General features: G+C 46.1%; 1 protein-coding gene across 2 annotated transcripts in view; it reads right to left on the bottom strand.

Moving 5' to 3' along the window:
- The window catches only part of TSPAN32 (tetraspanin 32), a 165,696-nt gene extending 158,864 nt beyond the window's left edge, over positions 1-6,832 (bottom strand). For both annotated transcript variants that reach the window (XM_063944724.1, XM_063944725.1), the window contains exon 1: positions 6,620-6,832. In XM_063944724.1, the coding sequence (XP_063800794.1) occupies positions 6,620-6,685 (66 nt within the window). In that variant the 5' untranslated portion in view covers positions 6,686-6,832. The remainder of the gene's footprint in view (positions 1-6,619) is intronic.
- Positions 6,833-14,599: the final 7,767 nt, after the last annotated feature.

Below are 14,599 nucleotides of genomic sequence, written 5' to 3'. Positions count from 1 at the left end.
TTTTCTCCTCCTGTAAGATGGACTTGCCCCAAGAGACTGTGATATGGATTTTTCCCGTTAACCATGATGTTGACCAGAGCAGTCTGTTTCGGTGAGAGTACCAGTGAGGTCGAGAAAGGATCCAGAAAGGTCCTGATGACTGAGACGGAGGTGTAAATTTCCAATAGCAACCCAATCACCAAGCAAAGGCGAGTACCGGGCACGATCTAACAACCATGTTATTTGTAAACAACTGTGAAGGAATGTTAGTTCAAAAAGAAAGTTGTATCTGTAGGCTCTGTAACAAAGAAATGCCAATCCAGTTTTAATATCCATATGGACCGGCATCCATTGAGTGACTATCACTCTCTAGTGGGTAACGTGTTAAACCAAACAGATTGTTGGGTATGCTCTCAAGTACCTCAGGGTCACAGCAAATCAGGGCTAGTACCATTTCCTTTAACGTTAGGGGAGGTACTTGAGCTAAGTGGTGGGAGACCGGTGGACCGGAGGTTTAATATCTCCAGCCCTCCTAGTTTGAAGCTCCACCAATACCATGTGGATAGGTCCCTCATATGTTTTAACATCTCCAATCCCAGAAAACCGGGAAATTGGGAAGTGTCATGGAGCAACCTTACCATGACCTTTTCACACAGAGCAGATAGAATGCCTACAGATACAGAGCTGGTACGCCACATAGCCAGTAGAGGAAAATCTTTCCGGTATCGATATACCTTAGGAAATAGGATTACTAGAGTTGGAGAGGTATCACCAGGATACTGTGCACATATCATACAAACTGATACGTGTATTAAGCAGATGGAAGAATTAGGGTCAGGAGATTTCACCTGGAAGGTTTGTAACATGGTCATGTCCTTCTCCGTCCCATATGTTCTCCCCGATGACGCATATTTCATATGTGGGAGAAAGGCGTACAAGTGGCTTGCCCCAAACTCTGAAGGATTGTGTTATATTGGAAAAGTATTGCCTGAAGTGATGACTGTTACACATGACAAAATGAAAGACATACACCGTGGTGCCCAAGCTCCTTATACTCACACTCATTACGAGCACCGAGTTAAAAGACAACTGTCAGAAAGGTTAGAGCATCCGGCCTCTGATCTTATCCATGAATCCACCGGGATTCAGGTTCTGGTAGCGTTAGATTTCACTCGTACCGCTCGGGGTGTGATGAATTATAGATACATTTCCGCACTCGCCAATTTGTTAGATAATATCACTGAAATGTATGATGACACGTTTAGATACACTGGAAGAGAACTTCAAGCTTATAAAACAGAACTAGTTCAGCATAGGATGGTTCTTAATTATCTTACAGCAGTAACAGGCGGATACTGTGTTACATTGGCAACACAGTACGGCATAAAGTGTTGCACGTATATCACAAATAGCACCGAGGATCCGGTAGAGGTCATAGACCAAAAGATGGACGATATTCTGCAATTAAAGTGGGAATTTCGTCGAAAACACAATCTCACCCTTGCTGCTGTAGGTAATGAGCTGACTGGTTGGGTGTCATGGTTGAACCCGCGAAATTGGTTCTCCGGTTTGGGAGACTGGGCTCAAGGAGTCATAATGGATGTTGGAAAGTTTCTACTATGTATCTTGGGTGTCGTTATATCGATTGGATTGATATTTAGATGCGGGCAGGCTTTAATGAGGTGCAAACAAAGTACAAAAGTGATGAGCTTGAGGAGTGAGGAAACTGTAATTAACCTGGATTTGATTTATGACCCAATGATAGAAACCAGAATGTGATGAAAAATGCGATTATGCGGTCCGTTTCTTTCACCTGTTTTTCTGCTTTTCTCCAAGATACAAAGACCCCTTGGACGAGGAAGTTGACGAGACGGTATACAGACAAGACAACAGACAAGACCAAAGATGCAGCTTTTGACCACTTGAGAAATGGACACTTGATGAACTTTGCCATGGATCCCCAGTTTCCCTAGTACTTTTAAACTCACGCTAGCCCAACATTTTTTTGTAAATCTGATGGCTCAGACAAAGCTATTTGCTCATGCCTAAGGAGCAATACAGCGCAAAGAAGACGACTCTCAACAGATACCGAACACAACCTCAACGACAGATGTACATTTCCCTGACATAGAATATCATTGCATTCTCCATAAGTGTTCTTTATCTTCATCTCTACAACCCTCAGGTAATAACACACATAGACGATAGGGAATACAGGCACAGATATCAGCAACCACATACCTCCCCCATTCATGTATCACCAATTAAAATGTGCATCCCCATTTTGTTACAACCACAGCCGAAATGAGCTCGGTAGAGTTTGACAGCCCATCCACAGACCCTTAGTACGGGATAAGAAGGAATTCAAATGTATACTTCGCAATACCTCGAAGCTTGATGTACAACACGTACGGCACGATGATACATGACCCCCCAAACATGGATTCATACACACATGCTTCTGCTATCTCACTAGGTCATACCCTCTTCACACCTTCTCCTCTCTCCTCCCTTACCCAACCATTGAAATGTATTAACCCCTGACATATATTTTTCTCTTTTTGAAATGTTTTAGGAAGTGGCAGTTATTGGTGACTGCCAAAGGGTGGACTGTCAAAGTCAAAAATATTACATAGAGAGACCATATAAACTGCACACATATAAGTCGCTATACTTGCAAATATGCGCAGCGAGCACAGCAATATATGGAAACACACGCATTTGCTCGGACATGGCACAGAGATGGATTCGGCACTTGTTTCATACAGTACATGGTTATAATAATGAACAGCACCAGACATCATGGAGATTTAGAATTGGCTAATGAATTAATGTCATGGATGTGTATCATTCGAACCGAACCAGATAAACACATCATGTTTGGTATTGAAGCAAGCAGAATCAGGTGTGGGTTAGTTTGAGGCCTGTTGTGTTGTTGTGGGACATTGCAGCGGATAGATATGATTATATGTATAAAAGCTAAGATCATATTGTTAGAACAATATGATGCTCAAGACAACCTTTTACTAAGTTTTCAGGGCTGAACCTGATTAGCATATACAAAGAGAATGGTGACTCAATACAAAGGAGAAAGAAAGACCCCTCCCCCAGGTACTGGTCAAACAGGAAGGTAGTGGTCAGGTGTGGCCTCAGAGAACAGATGTAATGTAGCTACACTCACAGACACACACACAGCTACCTGGCACCAAGCAGCATGGCGGCTGAATCCCCAGGACATCTTCCAAACTAAAGGCTAAGTATTGAACTTCACATGGCTAGATAAGGAAACAGACAGATTGCTTTCTGGTTTAAATAGGATATTGTAACTTGGTTGTGTGATTGTTGGGTGTTTGTGGATACTCTGTGAAGTCTGTGATAAATTGGAACAGTATACAATCTGTAGCATAATATTTGTGGTATTTGTTTGCCAATGGAGATTTAAAATAGATTGTGCTGGTTAGTTATAATATATATCCTGTTAATCATAAATACCACCATGCAGTTACGTTTGTGTTAATTACATTGTGATCTGGTCTTGTGATGAATATGCTCTGGTTATTGAGATACTGAAGTTGTTTGGGATGTGAAATTATGAGATGGTTCTAGGAAGTTGGATTACATTGTGAAAGGTGTTTTAGATGGTTTGGAATTGTAAAATCAGAACATATGCATTGTTTTGAGGCTTGGACATTTTGGAAGAAAATGGAGTCTTGTGTTTTCTGCTATGTGATTGTGGTTTAGTATAGAGTGCCATGTGTTTGGACCTGCAAATCTAAAATGGCTGCTGCTGGATGTCTTCCCCTCCCCCTTTCAGCCATGTGGTGTGGTCTTTGGAATCAAGTGGAGGTTTCTCAAAATGGAGTCTAGCTTCCATCCCATGCTGTATTCAGCATTGACTAACTGCGCAGCGATTGTCTCTCACATGTGTAGTTTTATCTGCAACCATGTTGTCTCTTATTTAATGTTATCATGAGCCATTTCTCTCTATCTCTCTCTTCTTCTCTTCCCCTTCCATTTTCCCATAAATAGTAATTGTATTGTATTGTATTTCTTGTGTAGTTATCTGGTTAGGTAGTCTCTGTTATATTGTAGTGTATCATTTGTACTGTTATCCCCTTTTACAAGTATATTAGATATAATACAGTTAATAGGCTTTGGAACCTAAACCAGTATCTGTGTATTTTCTATAGTGTTAAGTGTTCACTTGAGCGTCGGTGACGCTCAAGCAGCTTTGTAGTTAGTCAGGTTACACAAGGTTGCATTTACACCCTGTACTCACATTAAGGTATTCAGTGTATTTCATTGGTATAAGGTTTTAACATAAAGGTATAGCGTTGTGAGCGTCTGCGCCGCTGGTGACCTCCTCGTGGTCTCGAGCGTATGCTACGCCATAGCGAATCATTCCCCTAGACATAGCCAATAACGTGTCCTGTGATCACTGGGCCGTGAGCGAACGTGACGCTTGAGCGTCTCGCCTACGGCTGAGCGATCGCTACGCCAATAGCGTACCATTACGGTACTTCTTGAGCAAACAGCGTACAGTGTTCTTAGCTTCATAAAGGGTTGTTTATACGACAAGGAATTTAGCATTGTCACCATGAATCATTTACTGCCCACTTCTCTGCAGAAGTGATCCAAACTATGAGGCTGGTTTATGATGACCATCAATGGTCTTCATAGATGGTGCCAGCAGGGGCATTTTAAAAGAGGAGGGGACCCGCGTGCAGCCTCCGTCGCGGGCCTCCTCCACTCCAGCCGCAAGTAGACTCTGGTATACTGCCGGAGTCTACTGCGAATGCGCAGGTCTCCGGGAACATGGCGCCGGCGCCTTGTTCCCAGGGACATCTCTAGTGCGCATGCGCAAATCACTCGGAAATGGCCATGAGGGCAGTCACCGCGGGACTCCGGAAAGGTAAGTTTATTAAATGGGTGCATTGTGTGCGGTGTGGGCCCCCGTGGACCCAGGGGCCCGTGTGCACAGCACACACTGCACCCATTATAGAAACACCAATGGGTGCCAGTACTTTACATCAATAGCAGGAAGCCATCAATGTAAAGACATAGGCCCTCATTCCGAGTTGTTCGCTCGCAAGCTGCTTTTAGCAGCTTTGCACACGCTAAGCCGCCGCCTACTGGGAGTGAATCTTAGCTTATCAAAATTGCGAACGAAAGATTAGCAAAATTGCGAATAGACACTTCTTAGCAGTTTCTGAGTAGCTCCAGACTTACTCGGCATCTGCGATCAGTTCAGTGCTTGTCGTTCCTGGTTTGACGTCACAAACACACCCAGCGTTCGCCCAGACACTCCTCCGTTTCTCCAGCCACTCCCGCGTTTTTCCCAGAAACGGTAGCGTTTTTTCGCACACACCCATAAAACGGCCTGTTTCCGCCCAGAAACACCCACTTCCTGTCAATCACACTATGATCACCAGAACGAAGAAAAAACCTCGTAATGCCGTGAGTAAAATACCTAACTGCATAGCAAATTTACTTGGCGCAGTCGCACTGCGGACATTGCGCATGCGCATTAGCGACTAATCGCTCCGTTGCGAGAAAAAAATAACAGGCGAACAACTCGGAATGACCACCATAGATCGCTACTTTGGATCAGGTGAATGATGTGGGCCAATATGGGAGAGGGCAGGACTAAGCAGTGCAGTGGGGCGTGGCCAAAACCCATGTTCTTAAAACAAAATTGCTGCATCTCTACCAACAATAGTGAAGAAACATTGGACCTCTGCTAACCCACTGCACAACCATGGGACCATAGGTGGCAAACAGCATTATAGGACCTGGTCAAAGCAATGCACTGGTGCTCCTGCCACCCATTCACAGGAATAATTTAAAATAATAACTTACCCCTTCTATAGTCTCACGCCATCTCTCCACATGCTTCCATACACTGAATGGCTGTAAGCACTCTGATTGGTGGATAACTTCAGCCATCCACTAATCAGCATGCCATTCACTGTCTGGCTGAGTGCTGAGAGGCAGGTTAGAGAATGCTCTACCTGCCTCCCAAGAAGCTCCGAAGGCATTGGCCCAGCCATCAAATGTAATGCCCCTAGCCCAGCCCTCCCAGCCCCTATAATTGTGGGCCCATGGGCAGCTGCCCAGTGTGCCCATACGTTAAGATGTCTATGCCAGTAATGGTCACCAACCATCAATGGATGATGCCCATCCATATGGTCTAGTCTCCTGGGACTCCAGGAAATCTCCCTAAAAGTCTGCAGTGTTCCAGATATTCTGGTAGAGTAGACAACTGTGTGTGTGTGTGTGTGTGTGTGTGTGTGTGTGTGTGTGTATATATATATATATATATACACACACACACGCACACACACATATATATATATATATATATATATAATATAGTTTCCATGTTGTAAATTGCTAGGTCAATTGTGCATAGCAATCTGTAATTCCTCGTGCCCTTCCAGTTATTGCATAGATAAATAATGTAATACCACCTCACATTAACATACAGATATATTTACTTTTTATATATGCTAGGAGTTATATGTACATCTAATATATTGTACAGTGATGCTACACAGTGAAAAGTATTTACTGTGAGCAAATTAGACAGACGTTCCTCCCAAAGATGTGACAATGAAATTACATAAAATGATCTCATTACCAGAATGAAGAGGCAGTTGACAAGGAGCTGGCATCTAGTGACTCGAACCCAGACCTTATGTTCCATTCTTGTTCCTTCAGTGCCACACACTCTGGGCACACTGGCGCAGTTTGAGGATGCAATAAATGACGCTTACTGGCAGTAACACACATGCTACAACTGAGTGAAACTGCAATGTGTTAAACACATTAAGCACACTCACTAACTCCTTCCTGCTGTTGACACTGCAGATCCTGATAAGCGATAAACTGACCAGGGCAGGAACTGAGGGCACCATGGGAAATGTAGTTTTCCTTATTTCTTTAAAATCTTCACATTTTAAATTTGGAGCAGCCGGATTCAATTATAGATAGAGTTACCCCTATGTCACAATTGATAGCTGTCAATTTATGATTTGCCCTGTACTTTTATGCTGGATATCTGCACAGTATGTATGTATGTATGTATGTATGTATGTATGTATGGCCTCTCTAGCATTGGAGTATGCAGTGACATAGCAATAGAATAAGAGAAAAAACCTAATGCCCTGGGCGCTACATTGATCACTAAGGGGCTGATTCTTTTAGCCATGGACCACGGTTATGCCGCAGCAGGCACAGGTACATTACTGCACACTTTACAGGTCATTTTTATTAAGCGCTCACCCGTGAGTCATGCTATTCAATTATAAAAGCCGATCTGCAGCACCTGCAACAAGAGGTGCAGAGATGGGGAGAGTGGGTACTAATTATCTGGGCATGGATTAGTTGGAGGGGTCCATCCTATTGAGGGCCCAGGTCCGCGCCTCTTTACGTATTAGCAGCAGCCACTCTCCCCCACCGCTCAGTTCACGCTGCTGTGTGCTAAGCGCTGCAATGGGTGTAGAGAAGCTGCTGCTGAGCAGCAACAGTCTCCTCTGCCTGCAGGGAAGTGGGCTGGGGGGGGGGGGGGGGGGGAGTTGCGGCGACTCTTTGCAGCAACAGTCTTGCAGGTTTTGTTATGTAATTTTATAGGGTGTGATCACACTTCCGTGATTAGGCCATATCCCCTACATTACCCAGATGTGGCCCTGGTATCTACTGCCCTGCGTGTGCCAATGTTGCACAGTAATTCTACAGTGCGTGACCAGAGAGAAGTGCATGAAACAGTGGGAAAATCACCCTGAACCCCATAAAATAGGCAAATTAGATAAAATAACAGTATAGAAGGCTATTAGTGGCTATTTGGTATATTCTGTTAGTGATACTTTACTGTTCAATTTGTGGGCATTTCCGACAGGTTTTTGCCCTTTTTCGACAATGCGGATCAGAATTTGGCATTATTGAAAACGGGCCAAAAACCTGTTGGAAATTCCCGCAAATTCGACAAAACAGGTGTATCGGCAGGCGAATTCACCAATCCACAGTTTCTCTAACGTCCTAAGTGGATGCTGGGAACTCCGTAAGGACCATGGGGAATAGCGGCTCCGCAGGAGACTGGGCACAACTAAAGAAAGCTTTAGGACTACCTGGTGTGCACTGGCTCCTCCCTCTATGACCCTCCTCCAGACCTCAGTTAGAATTTTGTGCCCGGCCGAGCTGGATGCACACTAGGGGCTCTCCTGAGCTCTTAGAAAGAAAGTAATATTTAGGTTTTTTATTTTCAGTGAGATCTGCTGGCAACAGACTCACTGCTACGAGGGACCTAGGGGAGAGAAGCGAACATACCTGCTTGCAGCTAGCTTGGGCTTCTAGGCTACTGGACACCATTAGCTCCAGAGGGATCGAACACAGGCCCAGCCTCGGTCGTCCGGTCCCGGAGCCGCGCCGCCGTCCCCCTAGCAGAGCCAGAAGCAAGAAGACGTTCCTGGAAATCGGCGGCAGAAGACTTCGGTCTTCATTAAGGTAGCGCACAGCACTGCAGCTGTGCTCCATTGCTCCCCAGGCACACCACATACTCCGGTCACTGATGGGTGCAGGGCGCTGGGGGGGGGGGGGCGCCCTGGGCTGCAATATAAGTACCTTACTTGGCAAATTAACACATAATATAGCCTTTAAGACTATATATGTGTAAAATCCCCTGCCATAACTGTATAAAAAAAGCGGGAGAAGCCCGCCGGAAAAGGGACGGGGCTATCTCCCTCAGCACACTGGCGCCATTTTCCCTCACAGCTCCGCTGGAAGGATCGCTCCCCAGGCTCTCCCCTGCAGTTCCAGACTACATAGGGTAAAAAAGAGAGGGGGGGCACTAAATTTAGGCGCAATCTGTGATATATAAGCAGCTGTAAGGGGTAAAATCACTGTATAGTGTGTATCCCTGTTTTATATAGCGCTCTGGTGTGTGCTGGCATACTCTCTCTCTGTCTCCCCAAAGGGCTTTGTGGGGTCCTGTCCTCAGTCAGAGCACTCCCTGTGTGTGTGCGGTGTGTCGGTACGGCTGTGTCGACATGTTTGATGAGGAGGCTTATGTGGAGGCGGAGCAGGTGCCGATAAATGTGATGTCACCCCCTGCGGGGTCGACACCTGAGTGGATGGATATGTGGAAGGAATTACGCGACAGTGTCAACTCCTTACATAAAAGGTTTGACGACATATCAGATGTGGGACAGCCGGCTTCTCAGCCCGTGCCTGCCCAGACGTCTCAAAAGCCATCAGGGGCTCTAAAACGCCCGCTACCTCAGATGGCAGACACAGATGTCGACACAGATACTGACTCCAGTGTCGACGATGATGAGACTAGTGTACATTCCAATAGAGCCACACGTTACATGATTACGGCAATGAAAAATGTGGTGCACATTTCTGATATTACCCCAGGTACCACAAAAAAGGGTATTATGTTTGGGGAGAAAAAACTACCAGTGTTTTTTCCCCCTTCTGATGAATTAAATGAAGTGTGCGAAGAAGCGTGGGCTTCCCCCGATAAGAAACTAGTAATTTCTAAAAAGTTACTAATGGCGTACCCTTTCCCGCCAGAGGATAGGTCACGTTGGGAGACATCCCCTAGGGTAGATAAAGCGCTCACACGCCTGTCAAAGAAGGTGGCACTACCGTCTCCGGACACGGCCGCCCTAAAGGAGCCTGCTGATAGGAAGCAGGAGGCTATCCTGAAGTCTGTTTATACACACTCAGGTATTATACTGAGACCAGCTGTTGCTTCAGCATGGATGTGCAGTGCTGCAGCTGCGTGGTCAGATTCCCTGTCAGAAAATATTGATACCTTAGACAGGGACACTATATTGCTAACCATAGAGCATATTAAAGACGCAGTCTTATACATGAGAGATGCACAGAGGGATATTTGCCGGCTGGCATCTAAAATAAGTGCAATGTCCATTTCTGCCAGGAGGGGTTTATGGACTCGGCAGTGGACAGGGCATTTTTACCCCATGTTCCCTCACAGCCAAAGAAAGCACCGTATTATCAGGTACAGTCCTTTCGGCCCCAGAAAGGCAAGCGGGTTAAAGGCGCGTCCTTTCTGCCCAGAGGCAGAGGTAGAGGAAAAAAGCTGCAGCATACAGCCAGTTCCCAGGAACAAAAGCCCTCCCCCGCTTCCTCTAAGTCCACCGCATGACGCTGGGGCTCCACAGGCGGAGCCAGGTACGGTGGGGGCCCGTCTCAAGAACTTCAGCGACCAGTGGGCTCGCTCTCGGGTGGATCCCTGGATTCTACAAGTAGTATCTCAGGGGTACAAGCTGGAATTCGAGACGTCTCCTCCTCGCCGTTTCCTCAAATCTGCCTTGCCAACAGCTCCCCCGGACAGGGAGGCAGTGCTGGAGGCAATTCACAAGCTGTATTCGCAGCAGGTGATAGTCAAGGTACCCCTCCTTCAACAAGGAAGGAGTTACTATTCCACAATGTTTGTGGTACCGAAACCGGACGGTTCGGTGAGACCCATTTGAAATTTGAAATCCTTGAACACCTATATAAAAAGGTTCAAGTTCAAGATGGAATCGCTCAGGGCGGTTATTTCAAGCCTGGAGGAAGGGGATTACATGGTATCACTGGACATCTAGGATGCTTACCTACATGTCCCCATTTACCTTCCTCACCAGGAGTACCTCAGATTTGTGGTACAGGACTGTCATTACCAATTCCAGACGTTGCCGTTTGGTCTGTCCACGGCACCGAGGGTATTTACCAAGGTAATGGCCGAAATGATGATACTCCTTCGAAAAAAGGGAGTTTTAATTATCCCATACTTGGACGATCTCCTTATAAAGGCGAGGTCTAGGGAGCAGTTGTTGGTCGGGGTAGCACTATCTCGGGAGGTGCTACAACAGCACGGTTGGATTCTGAATATTCCAAAGTCACAGCTGGTTCCTACGACACGTCTACTGTTTCTGGGGATGGTTCTGGACACAGACCAGAAAAGGGTGTTTCTCCCGGAGGAGAAAGCCAAGGAGTTGTCGTCTCTAGTCAGAGATCTCCTGAAACCAAAACAGGTCTCGGTGCATCACTGCACGCGAGTCCTGGGAAAAATGGTAGCTTCCTACGAAGCAATTCCATTCGGCAGGTTCCATGCAAGAATCTTTCAGTGGGATCTGTTGGACAAGTGGTCCGGATCCCATCTTCAGATGCATCGGCTGATAACCCTGTCTCCAAGGACCAGGGTGTCTCTGCTGTGGTGGCTGCAGAGTGCTCATCTTCTAGAGGGCCGCAGATTCGGCATACAGGACTGGGTCCTGGTGACCACGGATGCAAGCCTTCGAGGCTGGGGGGCAGTCACACAGGGAAGAAACTTCCAAGGGCTATGGTCAAGCCAGGAGATTTCCCTACACATAAATATTCTGGAATTAAGGGCCATCTACAATGCCCTAAGTCAGGCAAGACCCCTGCTTCAAAACCAGCCGGTACTGATCCAGTCGGACAACATCACGGCGGTCGCCCATGTAAACCGACAGGGCGGCACGAGAAGCAGGACGGCGATGGCAGAAGCCACAAGGATTCTCCGATGGGCGGAAAATCACGTGTTAGCACTGTCAGCAGTGTTCATTCCGGGAGTGGACAACTGGGAAGCAGACTTCCTCAGCAGGCACGACCTCCACCCGGGAGAGTGGGGACTTCATCCAGAAGTCTTTCAGCTGATTGTAAATCGCTGGGAACGGCCACAGGTGGACATGATGGCGTCCCGCCTCAACAATAGCTAGAAAGATATTGCGCCAGGTCGAGAGACCCTCAGGCAATAGCTGTGGACGCTCTGGTGACACCGTGGGTGTACCAGTCGGTTTATGTGTTCCCTCCTCTTCCTCTCATACCCAAGGTACTGAGGATAATAAGACGAAGAGGAGTAAGAACTATACTCATTGTTCCGGATTGGCCAAGAAGAGCTTGGTACCCAGAACTTCAAGAAATGATCTCAGAGGACCCATGGCCTCTGCCGCTCAGACAGGACCTGCTGCAGCAGGGGCCCTGTCTGTTCCAAGACTTACCGCGGCTGCGTTTGATGGCATGGCGGTTGAACGCCGGATCCTGAAGGAAAAGGGCATTCCGGAGGAAGTCATCCCTACGCTGATTAAAGCTAGGAAAGAAGTGACCGCAAACCATTATCACCGCATATGGCGAAAATATGTTGCGTTGTGTGAGGCCAGGAAGGCCCCAACGGAGGAATTTCAGCTGGGCCGTTTTCTGCACTTCCTACAGTCAGGGGTGACTATGGGCCTAAAATTGGGTTCCATTAAGGTCCAGATTTCGGCTCTATCAATTTTCTTCCAGAAAGAACTGGCTTCACTACCTGAAGTTCAGACATTTGTTAAGGGAGTGCTGCATATTCAGCCCCCTTTTGTGCCCCCAGTGGCACCTTGGGATCTCAACGTGGTGTTGAATTTCCTAAAGTCACATTGGTTTGAACCACTTAAAACTGTGGATTTAAAATATCTCACGTGAAAAGTGGTCATGCTGTTGGCCTTGGCTTCGGCCAGGCGTGTGTCAGAATTGGCGTCTTTATCATGTAAAGGCCCTTATCTGATTTTCCATATGTATAGGGCGGAATTGAGGAGTCGTCCCCAATTTCTCCCAAAGGTGGTTTCAGCTTTTCATTTGAACCAGCCTATTGTGGTGCCTGCGGCTACTCGTGACTTGGAGGATTCCAAGTTGCTGGACGTAGTCCGGGCCCTAACAATCTATGTTTCCAGGACAGCTGGAGTCAGTAAGACTGACTCGCTATTTATCCTGCATGCACCCAACAAGTTGGGTGCGCCTGCTTCAAAGCAGACTATTGCTCGCTGGATCTGTAGCACGATTCAACTTGCACATTCTGCGGCTGGACTGCCGCATCCTAAATCTGTAAAAGCTTATTCCACGAGGAAGGTGGGCTCTTCTTGGGCGGCTGCCCGAGGGGTCTCGGCTTTACAACTTTGCCGAGCAGCTGCTTGGTCGGGGTCAAACACATTTGCTAAATTCTACAAGTTTGATACCCTGGCTGAGGAGGACCTAGAGTTCGCTCATTCGGTGCTGCAGAGTCATCCGCACTCTCCCGCCCGTTTGGGAGCTTTGGTATAATCCCCATGGTCCTTACGGAGTTCCCAGCATCCACTTAGGACGTTAGAGAAAATACGATTTTACTCACCGGTAAATCTATTTCTCGTAGTCCGTAGTGGATGCTGGGCGCCCGTCCCAAGTGCGGATTGTCTGCAATACTTGTATGTAGTTATTGGTTAACTAAAGGGTTATTGTTGAGCCATCTGTTGAGAGGCTCAGTTATATTTCATACTGTTAACTGGGCATAGTATCACGAGTTATACGGTGTGATTGGTGTGGCTGGTATGAGTCTTACCCGGGATTCCAAATCCTTTCCTTATTGTGTCAGCTCTTCCGGGCACAGTCTCCTAACTGAGGTCTGGAGGAGGGTCATAGAGGGAGGAGCCAGTGCACACCAGGTAGTCCTAAAGCTTTCTTTAGTTGTGCCCAGTCTCCTGCGGAGCCGCTATTCCCCATGGTCCTTACGGAGTTCCCAGCATCCACTACGGACTACGAGAAATAGATTTACCGGTGAGTAAAATCTTATTTTTTTCGACATGTCAGAATTTCCGTCAAGATGAAAAAACGGCCTTTTCATTGAATAGGGTGAATCAAAATTCACCCTAAAAACAGCAAAAACGGATGTTTTTTTATTTAATAGACCCCTGTAAGTATATTGAGCTTTTAAAAGATGTCAAATGGCTTTTTTTTTTTTTTTTAAATTAACAGTGTAAAAATTATATCAGATTAATTTGGGGTAAAGAAAAATGTCTGTAATATAATTTTTTTTTAAATATATTACAAATTGAAATTCTTTTATTATTTCAGCAATACGGTACAACCATATTAGCGCAGCTCCATTTTAATATATTTTTCCCCCAATAAATGTTTATTTGAATTTTAACATACTAAAAGAAACAGCGTAGACACATAGACAAGTTGTACAGGAGTATACAATCCAAAGAAATGGGCATTGACAATTGGTCAGAAACACGTCAATGCCTAAATTAATATGCCATTGCGTCCACTCAACCAAATGGTCACATATCAATTCCTGTCTAAACAACACAATTTGTAACATATAAACGAAAGAAAGAAAGAAAGAAAGAAAGAAAGAAAGAAAAGAAAAGAAAGAAAGAGTCAAAGAGAGAGAAGGGGGGAAAGGGTAGTGTGGTCTTTCCAGTGTCTATTTGAACCAAAGAGCAGTAGTGCCATGTCCTTGTATCGTTAAACAGTTAGAATCTGGTTGAGGGCCCAATATATGGGACTCGTACTCAGGACACATTCGTTAGGTATGTCTGTGAGGACATGAAATCTAACCAGGAAAACCAAGTAGCCGTAAATCTCCGTTGGCTATCTGGTGTTACTCGCAATTCCTGCACAGACATATACAAATCTATTCTACAAAACCACTCCTTCACAGTGGGTGGTGTAGTGCACTGCCAGCGAACAGGGATAACCGCTTTAGCGGCGCTATTAAGGAACTTTAATAAAGACGTTTTGTATGTTGCCAGGGAACCCGTAACTAAGTTAAGAAGCCAGAAAGCGGGCTCAGAAGGGACCA

The sequence above is a fragment of the Pseudophryne corroboree genome, chromosome 11, assembly GCF_028390025.1.
Source record: "Pseudophryne corroboree isolate aPseCor3 chromosome 11, aPseCor3.hap2, whole genome shotgun sequence".
Classification (NCBI taxonomy): Eukaryota; Metazoa; Chordata; class Amphibia; order Anura; family Myobatrachidae; genus Pseudophryne; species Pseudophryne corroboree.
Note: the sequence above shows the minus strand (reverse complement) of the source record. Positions and strands in the feature narration are given on the sequence as shown.